Raw genomic sequence first — 19088 nt, 5'->3', positions numbered from 1 at the left:
GAGCCTTGCAGCACACATCACCCGGGCGCAGGAGGAGGGGGCACGTCAGAGACCTGGATTTCTGCCCCAGGCCTCTCGCGAGCTCCCTGAAGGTGCCGTAAGAGCAGAGTGACAGCCACAGGACCTTCCAGTCCCGTCCAACTGAGAGGGGCCCGAAGGCCACAGCCGGCACTGGAGCTCTTGCGGCAACAGAAGGGGTTTAGGCCGGACCAAACACACAGGAAAAAATGTTTGTCCCACCCTGACCCTTCCTGCACGGCCCCAGCACCCGCCCCTGGGCCAGCTCCTGGGGCACCTGCCTGGCTAGCCCTCAGGTGGCTCCCCTGCCCTCCCTGCTGGCTGACCGACCACCAGGGCAGGATCAGGCGGCGTTGGCGACGAACCTGCCAAGGGCAGTCCCTCGCCTCGGAAAGGGCACCTATTTTTAGGCAGCGTGTTGGTCGAGTCTGAAAGAATCTAGAGGCTCCCTGGCTTGCCAAGGGTCGGAATCCCTGCGGGGAGCGGAAGGAGCTGGACGTGGGACCAGGAGGCGTTATTTGCAGAGATGCGGCCCCTGCCCCGGCCTCCCTCCCTCCTTCCTGCTCAGCACTTCCCTCCCCGCCACGGCCCATCCCTTTCCAGCCACCCTGCAGGGAGTGTCCAGCGGCGCCCCTCCAGTGCCGGCCAGTGGCCTCTAGGGTCCCGGCTGAGTCCCTGGGAGTGGTGAGCAGGGGACAGGGTGCCTCCTCCAACTCAAACATTTACTGCACGTGCAGCGGGCACATCAACCAACAGGGTGGGGTGTGCCTCCCGCCGGGCAGCCCGCGGGCGTCCCACCGCCCAGGGTCCTGGAGGTCTGAGGAGAACCTCCTGGGAGCAGACCCTCTGCACTCTTCCACCCCAGGCCTCCCCACCCAGAGCCGCACCCCACCCCCTCTGGAGACACCTGCAAGGCTGCCTCCCCCTGGCCGGGGCTCTGATGCAGACCCCTCCGGCGAACCAGGCTCGGAGCTCTTTGTGCTGTTCCACAGGCCTGTGCCGGGCACCTGGCAGCCCGGCCAGGCACCTGGCAGGCTCAGGTGGTGTCTGAGGTCCGGAGAAATGAAGTTACCAACCTAGGGTCCCCCGGGAGGCAGGTGCCAAAGCCACTGAGGGGTCGTCTGTCTGCTTCCAACACTGAGTTCCTTCCCAAAGCACCCAGCGTCTCTGAAGGGGACACATCCATTAAGGGTCCCCAAGTTAGCGAGGGCTTCCCAGCGACTGGCCCCCCGAACCCCGTCCACTGCACCACCTGTGCCCCTGCCCCAGCTCTGGGAGCTTTTCTCAGCTTGTTCCTTGCAAACGACCGCAGATTCCCCTCTTGCCAAAAGGCGCCCTCCTCCAGGCAGGCTCCCGCGCACTCTCCGCGGACCGGGCCATGAAAGCGCCCGTCCTCCCCAGCTGCAGCCGCATCACCCACGGCGGACCGGGGGCGCCTCGAGGGCACGGGCCTTTTGGCACCGGCAGCCCAGCAGCCCTGGGGGCCTAGGTGATGGGTCGCACGTGCTTTCCCCCCCGCAGGTGCCAGGGGAAGAGGCAGGTCAGGCCCCAGGTGCCGCCCCCCCCGCCCTGGCTCAAAGCACCTGAGGTCAGCACCCGGCCAGCTCGGCCAAAGAACAAAGACGACCGTGCAGAGGTTTTGGGTTGGGCTCCCCTCCGAACCGGGCCTCTGGGACCCCCGACCGGGCCGGCCCCAGTCGGCCCTGCAACGGCCCGGACCTCGGAAGCCCGCAGGGCGGGCCGCGCTCGGGCTACTCATTAGCATAATTTATGCAAGGAGGCGTTTAGCAGGCAAATATATGCGCATATATCTCCATGGCTGATGAGGCTGGCCAGGCACATTCAAAATGGCGGAGAGCGGAGCGAGCGGCAGCGGGAGCAGCGGGGACACCCTGGACAAGAGCATCACGCTGCCCCCCGACGAGATCTTCCGCAACCTGGAGAACGCCAAGCGCTTCGCCATAGACATCGGTAGCCGCGGGCGGGGGCGGGCGCGGGCGGCGGGGCGGCGCGCAGCGGGCGTGGGCGCGGGCGGCGGGCCGGGGCCGGGGGCGGTGGCAAGGACGAAGGGCGGGGCGGGGCGCGGGCCGCCGGCGCGCACGGCATGACGGGCCTCGTAGTCCGCGGGCCGCCCGCGTGCGCGCTCTGGTCGCGGAGGCTGGACTACAGCTCCCGGCAGGCGCCGCGCGGCCGGCGCGAGGCATGCCGGGCCTTGCAGTCCGGCCCGGGGAGGGTCCTCAGCGTGGCGGGGCCTCTCGGGCCGCCGAGGGGGCGGCTGCCCCAGCCCGAGGCCGGCCGGGGGCCCGACGCCCGGGGTCGGAGCGTGGACGCGTCGCAGCCCCAGCTCCGGCCGCGGGAGCCCAGCCCCGCAGGCCCTGCTCTCCGAGGGTGGCCGTTTGGCGGGAGTTTCGACGGCCTCTGGTCGCGGCTTTGAGCCTCCCGCAGCCCCCGGGGCCCCTCGCGCCTCCCCGGGCCCTGCCCCGCCCCCCGCGGGCCCGCTCGCCCCGCAGTGGCGGCTCAGAGCCGGGAGGTCGCCCGGGGTGGGCCGGCCCCGCCCGCGCGTCAGGACGGAGGGCTCCCCGGCGGCGGCGGCTTCCCCGCTCCTCGGGAGCCGGGCTGCGGCTGAGCCCGCGACGGCCACTGTCCCCCTCCAGCGGCAGCGCCTGCTCGCGGCCCCCGCGCGGCTGCCGCTCTGCAGATGCTGGGCAGGACCTTCCTCCCAGGGAAGTGGAGCCATCGGGCGGACCCGGCCGTCCTCCTGGAGCCCTTTGCCTTTAATGCGTTTGCCGCTGTCCTGTTCTGGGAGGTCGGCCGAGTCGCAGGTCTGGGGGGGGCGGGGATGTCCTCCGGGGAAGCGGGGAGCAGTGAGTGGGAACATGGCCAGGGGCCAGAGTTCCCCGCCTTGCAAAGCACGTTGGGCCTCCGAGGGGCCTGGGGACTGGCATGGGGCAGGTGGGTGATGGGGCAGCCAGCACAGGTGGTGGCAGGGGGTCAGCCCCAGGGGCCCTGGCAGCGCTGTGCCCGCCTGGGTGGCGGGATGGGGACGGTGGGCATGGGAGCCCAGCCTGGAGGGTTGTCCACAGCCAGGTTCCTCCAGGGGCTTGGCCAGGCCCTCAGGGCCAATCCACGGGCTCAGAATGCTGCCCAGGCTGGGTGTGAGTGGCCCAGTTGGGCATGGGCTCCGAGGTTCCGGCTTCGCTCTGCCTCCCTCCACTGGGGGTTCTGCTCTGAGGAAACAAGCTAGTCCTCCATGTTTCTGAAATGCTGCTGAAATCCACTTCCCAAGGGGCTTACCTTGGACCTTCGGCGTGGCCCCCAGGGGCCAGCGGGTGGCCCTGGAGGAAGGCATTGCTTCAGGGGGGCCTGAGGCCGCCTGGTGTTCCAGGGCCTAGCCCTGGTGGGGCTCCTTGGCAGAGGGCACTCAAAAGGATATTTTTAGTGTCGGTGTTTGTTTCCTCTCTTGGAAGCGTCCCCCGGGGCTGGGTCCCATGTCTGGTCCTCGAGGATGTGTTCATTGTCAGTAAGGACAGACCTTCTGCTGGTCAGTGCAGCTCGGGAGCCTGGGAGTTCCCCGGCCCGTGTGTTTGTCTGGTTTGGCTCACAGGCTTGCCTGTTTGCCCTCGCCCGAGCCTCCACCAGGAAAACTCGGGTCCGTGTTCTCAGCCGGCCCCTCCTTCTGGATGGGGCACCCAGGTCAGCGGGGCAATTCCAACTTTGAAAGCACCAGGGACGGTTCACCTGTCGACACACACTCGACAGGCAGGCAGCAAGGAGGTTCCCTCAGGTGAAAGGGGCAGGGCCTGCAGGGTGGTGACGTATGCTGGGGTGTGCAGCCCCCCTGGGTCCCAAGCACGGAAGGACAGGTCAGAGAGGAGGTAGGGAGGACAGCGGTGCCAGGCCCCCAGGTCTGGGTGAACGGAAAGGTCCTGGCTCTGGTGGTAAAGGGAAGCTGCTTGTGGGTCCTTTCCCTTTGCATGTGTGCCCAGGTGGAGGCTGGCCAGTGTGTGATGGCCCCGACAGGGTTGGCATTCACACTAATTGGGGGGGGGGGGTCCTGGCCACAGCTGAGCTTCTGCTCTCCACGGGCTCTGAGCGCTCGCTCTGCTCCAGACTGACTGGCCCTCGAGCACGCCCCCACTCGCACAGGCCCCGCCTGTTCTTTCCTTGGGGGCAGTCCTGGCAGTGCCAGAGGTCCCCTCCACACTGCGGACGGCTGCTCGGCCAGGACAGGCGGTGTGAGTCTTATGACCGGGAAGAGCTGTGGCCCTCGCAGACCTCAGTGTTCCCTTGTCTGTCTGCTGACTGAGGGCTCCTCGGATAGTCACAGAACAGTTGTTGGAAAGTAATGTCAGCCGCCTCTCCTCGCACCAGAACGCTGCCTTACTTTTGTCAGCCTTAAGAAATCCTCTGTTTCAGAGTCACTTTGTGGCTCTGAGCACGTCACTTCTGTCTGCCATCCGAGGGTTGTCACAGCCGCAGCAGAACCTGGAGCCTTGCAGGCGCCTCCTGTCCGACCCTGGAGTGCTCACCAGAGCTCAGCCTTGAAATCCGTGCTCTGGCTGGGAGTCCTCACTTGCCCCAAAGTGTATTTCGGGCAAATTAAGGCCCCTCGTGGTTCCTGATACTTGGTCTGTGGCAGTGTCCCAGGGACCTGGCTGTGGAGACGAGCCCTTGCTGCCCTTGGTGGCCTGCCGTGGTCACCCTGTGCCTTGACCACCCCAGTCGAGCCTGTGGGGGACAGTACTGTGTTGCTCCCCGGCGCAGGGCCTTAGACGAGCCTGGGGAAAGCAGCCCCCTCTGCCCTTGCACACTGGGAAAACTACCTCCTTCCCCACTAGTCACCATGGGCAGTCACGCGTGGGCTGTTCAGTGAAAACAGTGAATGTGTCAGCTTTTTTCTTTGGATCATTTTCAAAATCAGAGCTTAAAACAGAATTTTCCCAAACTGCTACTGAGCACCAAGGTTGCCCAGAAATAGGACCACTTCCTCTCCCCGACCTGGCCGGCAGGGTGACTCCTGGACAGCCTCCAGCCCGGTCAGCCCCCAAAGGAGTAGAGCGGGTGGGTCTCAGAGCCCATCCTCGGTGTCCTAGTGCCTGCGGATCTTTAGGTTCAAGTGCCCACAACCCGTGTCTCGGGAAGAAAGTGTGTGGAGGGCTTGCGTTCCGGTCCCTCCCATCCTGCTTCTAAATGTGTGCGTTTGTGTCCTGCCCACAGGTGGGTCGCTGACCAAGCTGGCCTATTACTCCACGGTCCAGCACAAAGTTGCCAGGGTGAGGTCCTTCGACCTCTCAGGCCAGGTGAGCTCCTGGGTGTCGTCCAGGTTGGCAGGCTCTGGGGTCAGCCCCAGGCAGGCCAGAGGCGCCTCCGGCTGCGGCCCAGACCCGGCCCCCAGCTCTTCTCCCAGTTGTCCACATGCTGCCCTTCTGGGTCATCTTAGCTCCTGGAGATTTGTAGTGCCAATACCCCTGCCCGCCTCCCAGCAAGGCCCCCCTGCCCTCAAAGACATGGCAGGCGGACCTCCCGCACCTGGAAACCTGCTCCCCACCACACCCCCCGTCTGCTTCCTGCCCGAAGTTGCAGCCAGAGTTCCGCCCTTTTCGAGGATATTGGAAATGGTTGGCACTGCTGGGTGGGTGCTCAGCAGCCTCATCTCGGCGGGTCCCCTCCAGCACGCCCCCCCCCCCCCCGCTGTACCCCCAGGATGCGGAGCAGGACCACGAGTCGCCCTATGAGATCTCCGTCCAGGAGGAGGTGACCGCTCGGCTACACTTCATCAAGTTTGAAAACACCTACATAGAGGCCTGCTTGGACTTCATCAAAGACCACCTGGTCAACACAGAGACCAAGGTCATCCACGCGACCGGGGGCGGGGCCTACAAGTTCAAGGACCTCATTGAGCAGAAATTGGGACTAAGGTGTGTGGGGACCACAGGCCCTGGAACATGGGGGGGCGGCCTCCGTTTTTAGGGTTGGGCTGTAGACCTGGCTCCTGCACCCAACCCACCCTGGGGATTCCTGACATCTCACAACCATGATGAGGCTTTGGGGGACACATGGGGGGCCCTGGGCTGGGCTCTGGTCCAGGCTGCAGCAGGATTCAGGTGGCCAAACCCCAGTAGGACTGTGGGTGTGTACATGGGAAGAGGCGTGGGGTGCAAGGAAGGAAGTGGGCCCTGAGGAGGAGCCTGCCTCTGGGGTGATGATCCCTGTCCTGCTGGGAGAAGGTTCCTGGGGAGCTGAGTGAGGCGGGGCCGTTCATGGTCGGGGAGAAGGGAATGCTACGGCATTAGGTTCACTCAGCAGCTCCAGGATGCTGGCCTAGGTGCGTTCAGCACAGAGAGGATGCCGATCTCCCGAGTTGCTCTGTCCAAAACCCCGTGTGTCTGTGGGTTGGGAGCTGAGCTGGGCCAGCGGGAGCAGTGTGTCCAGGAGACAGAGGGGCTGGGCTGCGGGGGTCCTTCCCTGTGGCCCATTGCGGTATCAGCGGCCGGGCTCCTCCCTTGCAGAGTTGACAAGGAGGATGTGATGACCTGCCTGATAAAGGGGTGCAACTTCGTGCTGAAGAACATCCCGCATGAGGCCTTTGTGTATCAGAAAGATTCTGACCCCGAGTTCCGATTCCAGACAAATCACCCCAACATTTTCCCATATCTTTTGGTCAACATTGGTTCTGGGGTCTCTATTGTGAAGGTGAGGCTGGGCTTCCTGGGATGAGATGGTTGAGCAGTGGTTGGTCCAGCACTTGCTGTGTGTCTGAGCCAAGGACACGAACAGACGAGTGGCTGGGGGCCTGGCTCTTGCGGTTGTGGGCAGAAGCTGTGTGCAGAATGCCTGGTGCATGCTGTCTATGGGAAGGCAGGGCCCCTTGCTTCCAGCATCAGTGCCTACCAAGCTCCTTAGACACGGCCTTCAGGAGCATCGTCACCCGTGGCTGGGGGCACCCCTGGACCACTGTGTCCCTGGGACCTGCTGGGTGGTGACTGGGGCCTGCTCACTAGTTCACCTGCCTTCCTTCTGCTCCCAGGTGGAGACCGAGGACAGGTTCGAATGGATCGGTGGCAGCTCCATCGGAGGTGGCACCTTCTGGGGGCTTGGGGCCCTGCTCACCAAAACAAAGGTATCCTGGCAGTGCAGGAAGATGCCCCTGGCTCCGCCCAGTCTCCCATCCCCTCCAGGAAAGGGCTGGCACCTGTGGGATGTGAGGCTGCACTTGGCTGGGATTGTTATGAAAGTGGCTCCTTCCTGGGCCTCGCCTGACTCTTTCCTGGGTCCCTGAAGGATGGATATCCAGTCGACCAGAGCATGGCTCAGCTGGGTCCATGGCGTCCTGCCTGTTTCTCTCCACCCCACACACAGCTTGCTTTCCTTCATGGGCTTAGTTTCAGGGCCCCAGGGTCCCACCGCTCCCAACACCTCACCTGTTCCCTCTGCTCCTTTCTGCAGAAGTTTGATGAGCTACTGCATCTGGCCTCCAGGGGGCAGCACGCCAACGTGGACATGCTGGTGCAGGACATCTACGGTGGGGCCCACCAGACCCTGGGGCTCAGCGGCAACCTCATCGCCAGCAGCTTTGGGAAGTCAGCTACTACTGACCAAGGTACAGTCTCTCCAGCTCTCTCTGGGCTCGCCCGCTGGTGCTCGCGTGGCTTCTCGCCCAGTAGCGCTCAGCTCGGTGTCTGTTTCCTGCCCCAGAGTTCTCCCAGGAGGACATGGCCAAGAGCCTGCTGCACATGATCAGCAATGACATCGGGCAGCTCGCCTGCCTCTACGCGAAGCTCCATGGCCTGGACCGGGTGTACTTCGGCGGCTTCTTCATCCGGGGCCATCCAGTCACCATGCGCACCATCACCTTCAGCATTAGCTTCTTCTCCAAGGTAACGGACCCGGCCCTGGCCCTGCTCCCCTGGGCACTCCAGTGTGACCCTCATTGTCTTCAAAATGAGCCCATCCACGGGGCAAGGCAGCTGAGTAGCTGGGCACCCGCTGCCTGGCCAGGCGGCCTCCTGCCTCTTCCCTCCCGTGAGTTCCAGGCGTCCTGCACTTGGGGCGCCGTGGCAGTCTGAGTTTGGCTGTGTTACTGATAGTGAGCGTTCCAGGGGCCGTCTCCCCATGTAAGAGCGTCAGGCGAGCACTGAGGCACCTGTCAGGCTGGCCTGCGCCAGGGGCCAGCACATGGAGCCCCACACCTGGCAAATGGGGAGAAGTGGGCGGGTGTTTATTCTGAGTGTTTTCCCAACGACCAGCTTTTACATCCTGCATTTGAATAGTTCTCTTGAAACATCACATGGACAACTCAGGAAACCCCCAGCACAGAGGGAGGCTGCCCGCTAGGTGGCGCCAAAGCTGGCGGACTTAGCTGTGTGCCTGGCAAGGCCTCTTCAGGCGGGTTTTGCCGTTGCAGGGGGAAGTCCAGGCGCTGTTCCTGAGACATGAAGGCTACCTGGGAGCCATCGGAGCGTTTCTAAAAGGAGCTGAACAAGACAGTGAGTAGTGCTGCTGTGGGGGCGTGGCCCATACCTGTGTCTTGGTGGCTGTGGGGGCAGGTGCTACAATGGGAGACTGAAGGGAGCAACTAGAATGGGTCCTTAACACTCCGCCATCTGGGTTCCCACCTCAGCTTCCCCCTATGCACGTGGCGGCCTTTCCTGGGTCCCATCCCCTGCGGTGGCAGGGCCAGGCTAGCCCTTGGCCATGACTCTCCCAAGGGGGTGGCAGAAATGGACTCGTGGGCTAGCATGTGACATAATCAGGGTCTTTGTGAATGACACAGGTCTGTGAGGGGGCCACGGGCCTGTCCTCACTCCAAACCCACCCCCACTCCCACCTTGTTGGTCAGCCAAGCTCGACCTCTTCGCCACGGTCCTCCTGGTCTGCCCTTTTTAAAGGAACTGGGAGGCCCTGGCTGGGTGGCTCAGTTGTTTGGGGTGTCATCCCACCTATCAAAGGTTGCAGGTTCAATCCCTGGGAGGGGCGCATGCGGGACGCAACTGATTGATGTTTTTCTCACATTGAAGTTTCTTTCTCTCCCCGTCACTCTCTCTAAAAATCAATAAAAACATATTCTTGGGTGAAGATTAAGTAAATAAATAAGTAAACAACAGTAAAGGAACCTGGAGGAGTCGTGGGTGCCCTTCTGCCCTGGGAGTGGGAAGCACAGGGCAGGCTCATCAGAACGGCGTGTCCTTCGCTGTGTCCTTCAGTCCACTTCTCTTTTGAGAAAACCGGAGGAGTATTTTTTGAGCTTTAAAAGGTCTAAATGGTCACATCATAGGTTTCACAGCCGGTGATAAATGACACAGAACAAGCCCCCGCTCGCCTGGCATCTTTCAGACCCTCAGTGCCGGTCCTTTCCTGGGCACAGTGGGCTGCCCTGAGATTTGCCGGCACCCGCTGAGCACAGCGTCCCCCAGGCTAACACGGCCACTGCCCAGCGTCCCCCAGGCTAACACTGTTTCTCGTTCCCCAGACCCGAACCAGTACAGCTGGGGAGAGAACTACGCCGGCAGCTCCGGGCTGATGAGCTCATCCCCCGAGCTCTGCCCCACGCAGCGGGCAAAGAGCGGCACCGTGAGTGTGGGGTCTGGGCCTGCCTGGGTCCTGCCTCCCTCGGAAAGCCCCTCGCTGCCGCGGCAGCATCTCCCAGCCAGACTTCGGGGCTGGCTTTTCTCCTCACGTTTAGCATTCCCGTGTTTCCAAACATTCGGGAGTCGCCTCCGTGACCTGCAGTCCAGCCCTTGGGTTTGCGGGGAGACAGGGGCCTTTCCCAGGGGTGGGGCGTCCACAGCAGTCGGGTGGGAACCCAGTCGTAGGAGCCACTGGGCCCGCTGCGCTGGTTCCCACGGGGGCCTGCACGCAGTGTGGAGACTGGGCTGGAGTGCGGGGACCAGCAGCCAGAATGGTAGGGCTCGGGTGAGCTGCTGCCTGTCCGGGGCAGGAGCCCCAAAGGCTGCAGGCAGGACATTGGGGGGCCAGTTAACAGACCACTGCAGCCGTGCTCCCCACTGGTCCCAAGCTGAACTCCCTGTCCCAGGGTGCACTCCGACAGCTGGCGCCTCCCTCTGTGACGGTGCTGGCCAGACCCTCCCAGCTTAGCTCGCCTGTCACTCCATCCAGGCTGGCTTGCCAGTCAGAGCTCCTGGCAGAGGAGGGCTGAGGCCTGGGCGTGCGGTGCCCTGCGGGTTGTCCCCTGAGGGTCCGGGAGGGGCCTCCTGCAGGTGAGCGGAATTCACTTGCTGTCCAGCCCTAGCACAGCTGCCTGACACAGTCACGTCCAAGGACCAGGCTGCACACGCGTCGGCTTCACTCCTTACAGCATGAAACTTACCCTGGCCCAGTCCTCAGTGAGCGCAGCTGGTGTGTGGTCAGCAGACGTGCTGTGGAGAGAAAGGCTGCCTGTCCCCAGGGGTCACTGTGGCTTTGCCGTGGGTCTGACACTGGGCAGGAGCCAGGGAACAAGGGCTGACTACAGACAGCGCTGGGGGTGGGGGGATCCCTGAGCAGGAGAAATGAGGCCCAGAAAAGTGCTGGTGTGTTTGGGGTCATGGATGCAGAGAAAAGGGCCCCCAGCTGATGCAGGAAAGGCCGGCCCAAAGCTCACAAGCCACAGATGTCACTGGCAGGAAAACAGTGGACGGTGTAAGGTGGGCAGCTGGGATAGAGCCGTGACCAGGCAGGGGCGTGACCTCCCATGTGAGCAGACCTGGGACCCAGGGCCTTTGTCTCCGGCCACCAGGCAGATGGATGGGCACCTCAGGCTACATGGGACCCGAGGCGAGGAAGGGCGGGGTGTCTGTTCACTGCAGGGGCGGCTTCCGGCCGACCTCTCACCATCTCAGGGAAGCTGGTTCTGGAACCTGCAGGAGCTCATTTCGGTCTCTGACATGCCCTCCCCCCCCCAGTTCGACTTGCTGGAGATGGACCGGCTGGAGAGGCCGCTGGTCAACCTGCCGCTGCTTCTGGACCCATCTTCCTACGTGCCAGACACGGTGGACCTCACGGACGACGCCCTGGCCCGCAAGTACTGGCTCACCTGCTTCGAGGAGGCCCTGGATGGGGTAGGAGGACACGTCTTGAGGTTGTGCGGGGCCTTCGAAGGCCCTTCTGGGGCCCCGAGGGCCAGTGACCCAAGGGAAGGGGTGAGGTGTTCCCAGAGGCCGGTCACCTGAGTCGGGAGGGCTGACTCTTGTTTCTGAGTGATGTGTGCTCCTGGTAGTTTGTGGGATGGAGAGTTGAGACATGGCGTCAGCGGGGCACATTTCTTACAAATAAGCCAGTTGCTGTGCTGGTTACTGCCTTTCTTCAGAGAGTACAGGGTCGAGCGCAGCGGCAGCTCCAGGCCTGGGTGGGTCAAGGCTCAGGCCGTCAGAGCTCCAGGGGGACAGCTGACCCTCCATGAAGCCCCTCGAGAGCCCCCTAGGGCCTGTTTTCAGGGGAGGGGTCCCATCCTGCCCTGGACCCCACACGTGTTCTGAAGACAGTCCAGGGCCCCCTGGCCTCTTGGGACAGGAGCTGGTGGCCAGTGGGACGTGGGGACTCGGATGACATGGGTTAGAGCCTGGGGTCAGGGTAGTCATGGCCCGTTCCCACCTTGAGGAGAAAGGCCCCAGTAGGTAGATGTGCCAGGCAGACAAGCTGTCACCAGTTGCTTCTGTCCACGCCTCTCGTTCGCGTGAAGGGCACTGCCAGGCTTTAACCACCCGTCCTCGGCAGGTAGTGAAACGTGCTGTGGCGAGCCAGCCGGGATCCGTGGACGCAGCTGAGAGAGCCGAGAAGTTCCGCCACAAGTACTGGGACAAGCTGCAGACGCTGCGACACCAGCCCTTGTGAGTGTCCCGCCCTCCCCCAGGGTGACAGCATGTGACCAGCCGGAAAAGTGCCAGCAGCACCCTTGGGTGTGCGCCAGGTGCCAGGGAGCCGCTCCTGGAGTTCCCATGAAGCCCTGGCGCACATCCCACACACATACCCCAGGGATGCTTGGCGAGGCCGGGGCTCACTGGCCGTCACCACCTGCTGCTGGTGGTTCCTGGGTGCTGTGAGGGTTGCCCTGGGAGCAGAGGGTGTGGCAGCCATCAGCCACCGGGCACTGTGTCACCTGCTCAGCCACCTCTGCCTGGCTCTGTTCCCAGTGCTTACGGGACCCTGACTGTGCGCAGCCTTCTGGATACGAGGGAGCACTGTTTGAATGAGTTCAACTTCCCAGATCCTTACTCCAAAGTGAGTGCCGCCCTCTTTGGGGACAGGGACATGCTCGCAAGGGGACACTGAGTGGGTTGCGGTCATCCTGTCCTGTGAGCGGGTTTGGTAGCAGCCCCAACCCCAGTGCTGGTGGCAGGCTGCATCCTGGAGCCACCCTGGTGAGGGTTCCTCTCCTGAGAGTGCTGGGCAGCCCCTTAGTTGGCAGCACCCATTGAAGAGCTGGGGATCAGAGGCTCCATGGGGACCCCAGAGCAGAGAAACCTCCCCAGAGCAGAGAAGCCTCATGGGGGCTCTAAGCCGTGGCCAGTTAGGGGGGGCCGTGGTGAGAGATGGGATCTCGTAGGGCAACAGAACTGGGTTGTGGACGTGTGGGACCAGCCACCTGAGCTCCCGGGAGGTACCTGGTCTCCAAGGGAGTGGGTTCTCCAGGTTCTCCATGTGCCCAGCTTTGGGTCACTGCTGCTTCATAGAAGCCCCGCCCCTCTCCCTGGCCGCCTGAGGGCACCTGGAGCCTCACTGTTGGTGTTTGTGGATGTCAGTCCTGTTCTCAGGAGCGACCAGTGGGTCAGAACCTGGCAGATGGCCACTCTGACCAGGAGGCTGAGTGCAGGGGGGTGGCGGGCAAGGTCTAGGCCACCAAGGCACAGCTCTTCCTACTGCCCTGCCTCTCCCTCAGGAGGGTTTTGGGGGGGGTCTGTGTGTGAGGATCTCCCAGTCAGGGCAGCGGGTGCCCCTGGGGTTCTAGCCTTTCTCTGCCTGCCGTCAGGCCAGGCCCTCCTGAGCCCCCTGTGCACAGTTTAAATGTGGCCGGGCGTCAGCACCCACGGCCTCCACTCACATTGGTGCGTTCCAACAGCGGCACCATTTTTAACCTGGTCCGACCTTGAGTTGTTTAGACTCGTGCTGTGACGTCACATTGAGCTCTGTCCCCATAGAGCGGTTCGCAGTAGGTGACGTCTGCAGCCTGGGGCAGGCACGGTCCCCTTGTCACTCAGCACTGGTCTCTCGCCTCCATCAGGTGAAGCAGAAGGAGAACGGTGTGGCCCTGAAGTGCTTCCAGAGGGTGATCCACGCCCTGGACGCGCTGGGCTGGGAGGAGCGGCAGCTGGCCCTGGTGCAGGGTCTGCTAGCCGGGAACGTCTTCGACTGGGGAGCCAAGGCTGTGTCTGAGTAGGTGCTCGCCTCCAGCCCCACCTTCCTCTGGGTCCCTCTTGCCCCACAGCCACTCTGGGCTCCAGGTCCCAGTGTCTGCCTGGGCCAGTCGTGTGGAGCAGCCTGGCCCCTGCCGGCCCGGCCTGTGGGGAGGCAGCAGTGGGGACCATGCCCTGGTGGACTTGGGGCTGCTTGGGGCTTTGGGGGCACAAGTGCCCTAGGAGTGAGCCTCTGCCCGTCCGCAAGAGCGGTGCTTGAGCCCTGGGGTGTGGGTTTGGGGCTGATGTTTCCCCTGGTAAAAGCCCAAGGTGGTGGCTCCCACTGGAGTTAGGGAAGATGCCTAGCTGCTGCTGATTGACGCAAGGTGGCCCAGTTTGGGGCCCACAGCGAGCCGTTTGGCTGAGGTTCAGGGTTTGTGTGACTTCTTTTCTCCTCCCCATGCAGCGTCCTTGAATCTGACCCCCAGTTTGGGTTTGAGGAGGCGAAGAGGAAGCTGGAAGGTAGGGACTCCCGAGGCAGCCTCCAGTGGGACTCGGTCGGGCAGGGGACTGGTGGCAAGGGGGCAGCTCGTTCCCACCGTGCTGGGGGAGGGTAGGTGGGACCGACTTCCTGGAGACGTGCGTGGTGGGTGAGGGTGACTGCCCCCGAGAGGGCGCAGCTGACCCTGGCCCTGTGTCCCCCAGAGCGGCCCTGGCTGGTGGACTCCTACGGCAAGTGGCTTCAGAGAATGAAGGTACATGCCCTGCCCCGCCTCTGTCCCAGGGCCACAGCGTGCGTGTGGCTGGGCAGCGGGACCAGCCGGGGTCACAGGAGGGGAGGGGTGCAGAGGGTGAGCCCAGGGCTGCCCGGGGCCCCACATCTCACCACCGCCCCAGCTACAAGTCTAAGCTGGCCACGTCTTGTCCCAAGCCTGACTCCTGCGGGGACCACTGAGTAGGTCAGTGACCTCAGTTCAAAGGTCGTTTGGCCAGCAGCTCTGGAAGAAGCTCGGGCCACCCTGCCCCAGCGCCCACGGGACCCAGCAGCCCTGGCCTCGCCGCGGGGAGTGTGGCGTGCGGAGGGTCTGAAAGGCTTGGACGCGCCTCTTCCCAACGGAACGTCCTGGTTTTGTCTTGCAGGGGCCCCCTCACAAATGTGCCTTAATTTTCGCAGATAACAGTGGAGTAGACGCCATTTTGGGAGTCTTCCCCTTTGTCAGGGAGCTTCTGTCTAGAGGGACGGAGGTGAGTGAGGGCTGCAGGGGCCTGCCCGGCTCCCCTCGGTGGGGTGGCACTGCTCCTCGGAGCGTGGCAGGTAGGTGTGGGCAAGGAGGTGGCCCCAGCGGTCGGGGCGGCCTCACCCCAGCCTGAGGGCCAGCTCTCCCGCAGGCTGCGGAGGCAGCGACGGGTGCCAGGGGGCTGCGCGCACACTGCAGCTCTGGGTGGGCGGGAGCAGCTGGGCTCGTTGCCGGGATGGCGGCCGGGGTCCCTCAGACGCCGGGGTGTCTGCTGCAGGTCATCCTGGCGTGCAACTCGGGGCCCGCCCTGAACGACGTGACCTACAGCGAGTCCCTCATTGTGGCCGAGCGCATCGCGGCCATGGACCCTGTTGTCCAGTAAGCTTGGCGGGAGGCCTGCGGGCCTTGGGCGGAGAAGGGGGCATAGTGGGAGTGTCCAGGGGCCACCTCACGGGCATCAACCCCTTGTGCTCACAGCTCGGCGCTCAGAGAAGAGAAACTGCTGCTGATGCAGACGGGCTCCAGCTCCCCGTGCCTAGACCTCAGGTACCTGCGCATCTCCACCCCTTGGTCCCCCGATCCCCCGGTCCTCCGTCCCGTGTAGCCAGCCCTTTTTCTTCGGAGACCCCGTCACAGCATCTCAAGCTGCGTCTGGCTCATGTGGGGCGAGAGGAGCCGACACCCGTGGTGCCAGGCTCAGAGGCCGAGAGTGGGGCTCCCCACCTATAGCTGTGATCCTCCCAGACAGTCCGTCGCTTTTGTGGTGTTTGCCTGGGGTTCTGGAGCCGGCGTGTGGAGGGGACTGTCGGTCTCTCCATCTGCCTGGTCGTGGTCCCAGCCAGTCGGTCTGACCCCTTTTCCAGGCCCCTGCTGACCAGTGGGGCAGGATGACAGATCCCACGAAAGGACTAGGTTCTTCCAGGTTCAGAATAGAGAGGCGTCACTGAGGCTGTTTCCAGAATGGGTGCCTGTTGGTGACGGGGGCGCACCTGCTGCTCGGCAGGCCGGCTGTGGAGCCCACGTAGCAGGGTGGGGGTCTTCGGGCCCCTGGGGGCAGACAGGGTGTAGCGTCTGCCCCGGTGTCACCCTAGCCGGCCTCACTGCCCTCTTCCTTCCTCCCCGAAGCCGCCTGGACAAGGGGCTGGCCATGCTGGTGCGGGAGCGCGGCACGGACCTGGTGGTCATCGAGGGCATGGGCCGCGCCATCCATACCAACTACTACGCGGCCCTGCGCTGCGAGAGCCTGAAGCTGGCCGTCATCAAGAACTCCTGGCTGGCGGAGCGGCTGGGCGGCCGGCTTTTCAGCGTCATCTTCAAGTATGAGGTCCCTGCTGAGTGACGCACCCGCCATGGGCCTCTGCTCACCGCTTGTCAGGAATGGACTCGACCGCGACAGGGACGCCGTGCTCACACCGGATATTTATGTTGTGCTGTGACTGGGCCCGTGCGCCCGAGCGGCCTGGCGCTCCTGCGTGGGCTCGTTTCTTCAATGCTGCCGTGTTCGTGGTGGAGACGACCTGTCAGCGGGACATTCGTATTGGAATGTATTTAACTGTTAAATAATCTTTTATATATATATTAAATATATATATATATATACACACACACCTGTGTCTCTGACAGGACACGGGCTCGAGGTGCGCACCAAATACCAAATAGAGTTTCTAGAGCGAGACCAGAGCCGTGTGCTTTGCTAGGATTGCCCGGAAGCCCTGCCCACCCTTCCCCAGGGAGGCTGACGGGCTCCTTCCCTGTGGTTATTGCTAGACCTGCTGGGACTCCTAGGCCAGCTGCCACATGGCTTCCGCGTCCCCGGTGCTGCGGCACACCGGAGGGACAGAAAGGGTGCCGAGCAGGCCGAGTGGAGGCCACAGGTGTCAAGGACCCTCGAGGGCTCTCGGGTTGGTGGCAGGTACTCTGCCCAGAACTGATCAGACCATGTGGGCTTTGTCACCGTGGCTTTAAACCTGTGCACATGGCCCTGTCCGTGGCAGGTGGGGGGGCTCCCTGGGCCCAGCCCTGGGAGTGCCACAGGTTGCAGGAGCCCACTGTTCCCTGGCTGCTCCCGCAGCTGGACGTATCCTCGGTGCAGGTGACCTCAGGGCCCAGGCCACAGCCACAGATGCCACGTCCCTGCAGGACTCGTTCTGGAGTGGCCTGCGAGGCCCTGCATTTGTGAGCTGGACGGGCTAAGTGAACATGTGTGTTTCTTAAGGATGCAGGGAGCTCTGCCCAGGTGGGTTCCCTGGGTCCCTGCCACTATGGTGAACAGGGCTGAAACTTGGCACAGCCAAGCAGCCCCTGGCCCTGAGGAGGCTGAGCTATGAGCTAGGATCCAGAAACTTGGCAGGGGTGGGCGTGAGGGCAAGCTCACCTGGCCCTCACCAGTAGGCACCTGAGCGTGGTCATCTTTCTGCTCACCCTTTACTTTTCACTGAGACCCCTACATGGCCAGTGTCCTGCTGGGCCACGGAATCTGGGTACCCTGGACCCCCTTCCAGGTGGCTTTGCTGGGCAGTTGCACCTGCAGTGCCCCCAGGGCAACGGAACAGGGCCTGGAGTCGCCCCCATCGCTGCCCCCCACCTCCCACCCCTCCTGCAGCATACCAGCCCCTCCCGCTCACCCGCGTGTTGTGCCCCTACTACATCGCACCCCCAGCCCTGCCTGCCAGTGGCTCCCACACCACCCTAGGACTCCAAAGCCGCTGCTCTGGTCACAGAGCCAGGCCTGGCCCTCCCTCAGGCAGCCACCAGGGGCCCCAGCCAGCTGGAGAGCCCAGGCTGGCCTGTCCAGTAGGTGACCTTGAAGGTCCCCTCCCCTTGACCCCGCCCTGCCGCCCCCCCTTCAACTCTGCACCACTGCGGGGCTCAGCAACCTGTGACTCCCTGTGTAGCCCTCCAAGGCTCTTCCTTGCCCAGCTGCCCTCTGTTGTCTGCTCCCTGGTGGTGAAAGGGCACTGGCTTGGCTGGTCTGGGGTCCCCTGGTGCAGAGAGGGCCAGGCCCAGATATCCAGGAGATCTCCAGAGCCCCCAGCTGCCCGGGTCTGGTGCTTGAGAGGTGACCACACCACTTCCCTGAGAGTGCCGGACAGAGGCCAGGGGAGCCTGCAGGGGCTACGCCGTGAGGGGGGCACCAGGGTGCTAAGCGTGGGTCCCCAGGGACCCCTCCCATGACACCCTTGTCCCTTTCCCACTGGAGCAGGAAGGCTCTGGTCCCCTGGCTGCTGAGACCAGCCCCTAGAATGTAACCGAGTGACAGGAGGCAAGGCCCCCCAAGGGCTGGGCCAGGGCTGACCCCCATTTCCCATGAGAAGGTGGGGCACTACCCCAGGAACCCTGCAGTCAATCCCCTGACTCAGTGCTCAGATTCCCAGGCCAAGGCCCCTTCCGGCCCCCTTCCTGGCAGTCAGCACCCTCACCCCTTCACCTGAGTCTCTCAGCCCCTAAAGGCCGGCTGCTATCATTTCTGGGGTTGGGCCATGGCTCCCCCCAGGCAGATGCTCCCAGACCCGAGGTGGAGGGGTTGGTGGGACCAGCAGACACCCCTCACCCAGGCCTTTGCTGAGTTGGGGCAAGTGGACAGCGCAGGTCCCTGGGGCCTACAGAGGGCCACAGCGAGGGAGAGCACCTCCAGCCTTCCTGGGGGCTTCCAGCCGAGGTGCCTGTGCACCCACTTCCAGAGCGCCCCTGCCCGGAGGGCTTCTCCCTGTGGTGGGGCCAGGGCTGCCTGGAGCTGAGCTGGGGGGCTGCCCGAGCCCACTGCCTGTGGCACAGAGAGAATTGCCCAGAGCAGAGGCGGGGGCAGGGGCAGAGGGACCGGCTCTGGCACAGACACCCTGTGGCCTGGCCAGCACCCCAGGGAAGGTCCTTCCCTTTCCAGGGAGGTCCAGTCCTTGACCCCGGTGTTGAGACAGATGAGGCAGCAGGGTCGGGGGGGGGGGCTGTGTCCCTGCCAGGCCAGGGTCTGCCCCAAGGGTGGGGGTGGGAAAGAGCAGGGGTGTATGCGGGCTCTGTGACCCTGCCCCGGGGGCCAGTCCAGCTAAGTTCTCTGTGGGCAGAGGTCAGGGGCTCCCTCTGGGCCTTGCAGACCCAGGAACATTGAGTTCAAGGCCACGGAGGGGGCTGCAGGCAGGCGGTCGGTTGGTCCCACACAGAGCCAGCTTGAAGCTGTTTATTGGAGTCATGCTTGGGATTTACAGTCTAGAATGTCCGTATAAAGCAGGTTCGTGCAGAACAAGCCAAGCACAGCTGGGCAGCTCAGGGCACCCACGGCGGGACAGGGCCGACCCACCCGCATGCACCTACACGCACCCACACGCACCCACATGGCTAAAGACCAGGGAAATGCGAGGACTCGGCACCATTTTAATGTAGTAGAAGCTTTGTCTCTAAAAATTTAAATATCTCTCTATGTATACATCTTAAAACGTTGTGAAAACTTTGCCGGCGGCGGGGGGGGAGGGGGGGATTTCCTTCCTCCCAGAAGAGGCCGGGGGCAGAGAAA

The 19088-nt window shown here is 63.5% G+C and overlaps 1 protein-coding gene across 3 annotated transcripts; it reads left to right on the top strand.

Annotated features, from left to right (window-relative positions):
• The first annotated feature begins 1862 nt into the window (after nt 1–1862).
• PANK4 (pantothenate kinase 4 (inactive)) lies at nt 1863–17026 on the top strand. Of its 3 annotated transcripts, none has more exons than XM_087820070.1 (19): nt 1863–1989; nt 5236–5318; nt 5722–5936; nt 6528–6711; nt 7046–7138; nt 7465–7618; nt 7714–7895; nt 8423–8504; nt 9488–9588; nt 10920–11075; nt 11731–11843; nt 12147–12234; nt 13235–13386; nt 13813–13868; nt 14052–14101; nt 14487–14591; nt 14862–14962; nt 15062–15130; nt 15710–17026. In XM_087820070.1, exons 1-19 carry the CDS (start codon nt 1866–1868, stop codon nt 15921–15923), a joined length of 2322 nt encoding a protein of 773 aa, XP_087676196.1. In that variant the 5' UTR covers nt 1863–1865; the 3' UTR covers nt 15924–17026. The 3 variants fall into 3 exon arrangements, 2 of the variants coding, with proteins under 2 accessions (XP_087676196.1, XP_016072349.2); XM_016216863.2 differs by lacking the exon at nt 1863–1989 and adding an exon at nt 3060–3802; XR_001603470.2 differs by lacking the exons at nt 1863–1989; nt 15062–15130; nt 15710–17026 and adding an exon at nt 3060–3802 and having other exon boundaries at nt 14521–14591; nt 14862–14948.
• Nucleotides 17027–19088: the final 2062 nt, after the last annotated feature.

Source organism: Miniopterus natalensis, chromosome 9 (genome assembly GCF_054644295.1).
Source record: "Miniopterus natalensis isolate mMinNat1 chromosome 9, mMinNat1.hap1, whole genome shotgun sequence".
NCBI classification, from domain to species: Eukaryota; Metazoa; Chordata; class Mammalia; order Chiroptera; family Miniopteridae; genus Miniopterus; species Miniopterus natalensis.
This window is presented reverse-complemented; position numbering and strand designations above follow the sequence as displayed.

Coding starts and splice junctions, on each gene's coding strand:
- PANK4 (XM_016216863.2), top strand. CDS start 3,280: ATGCTGCTGAAATCCACTTCCCAAGGGGCTTACCTTGGACCTTCGGCG. Junction 11,844..12,146: donor ACGCTGCGACACCAGCCCTT/GTGAGTGTCCCG, acceptor CTCTGTTCCCAG/TGCTTACGGGACCCTGACTG. Junction 15,131..15,709: donor TCCCCGTGCCTAGACCTCAG/GTACCTGCGCAT, acceptor TCCTCCCCGAAG/CCGCCTGGACAAGGGGCTGG.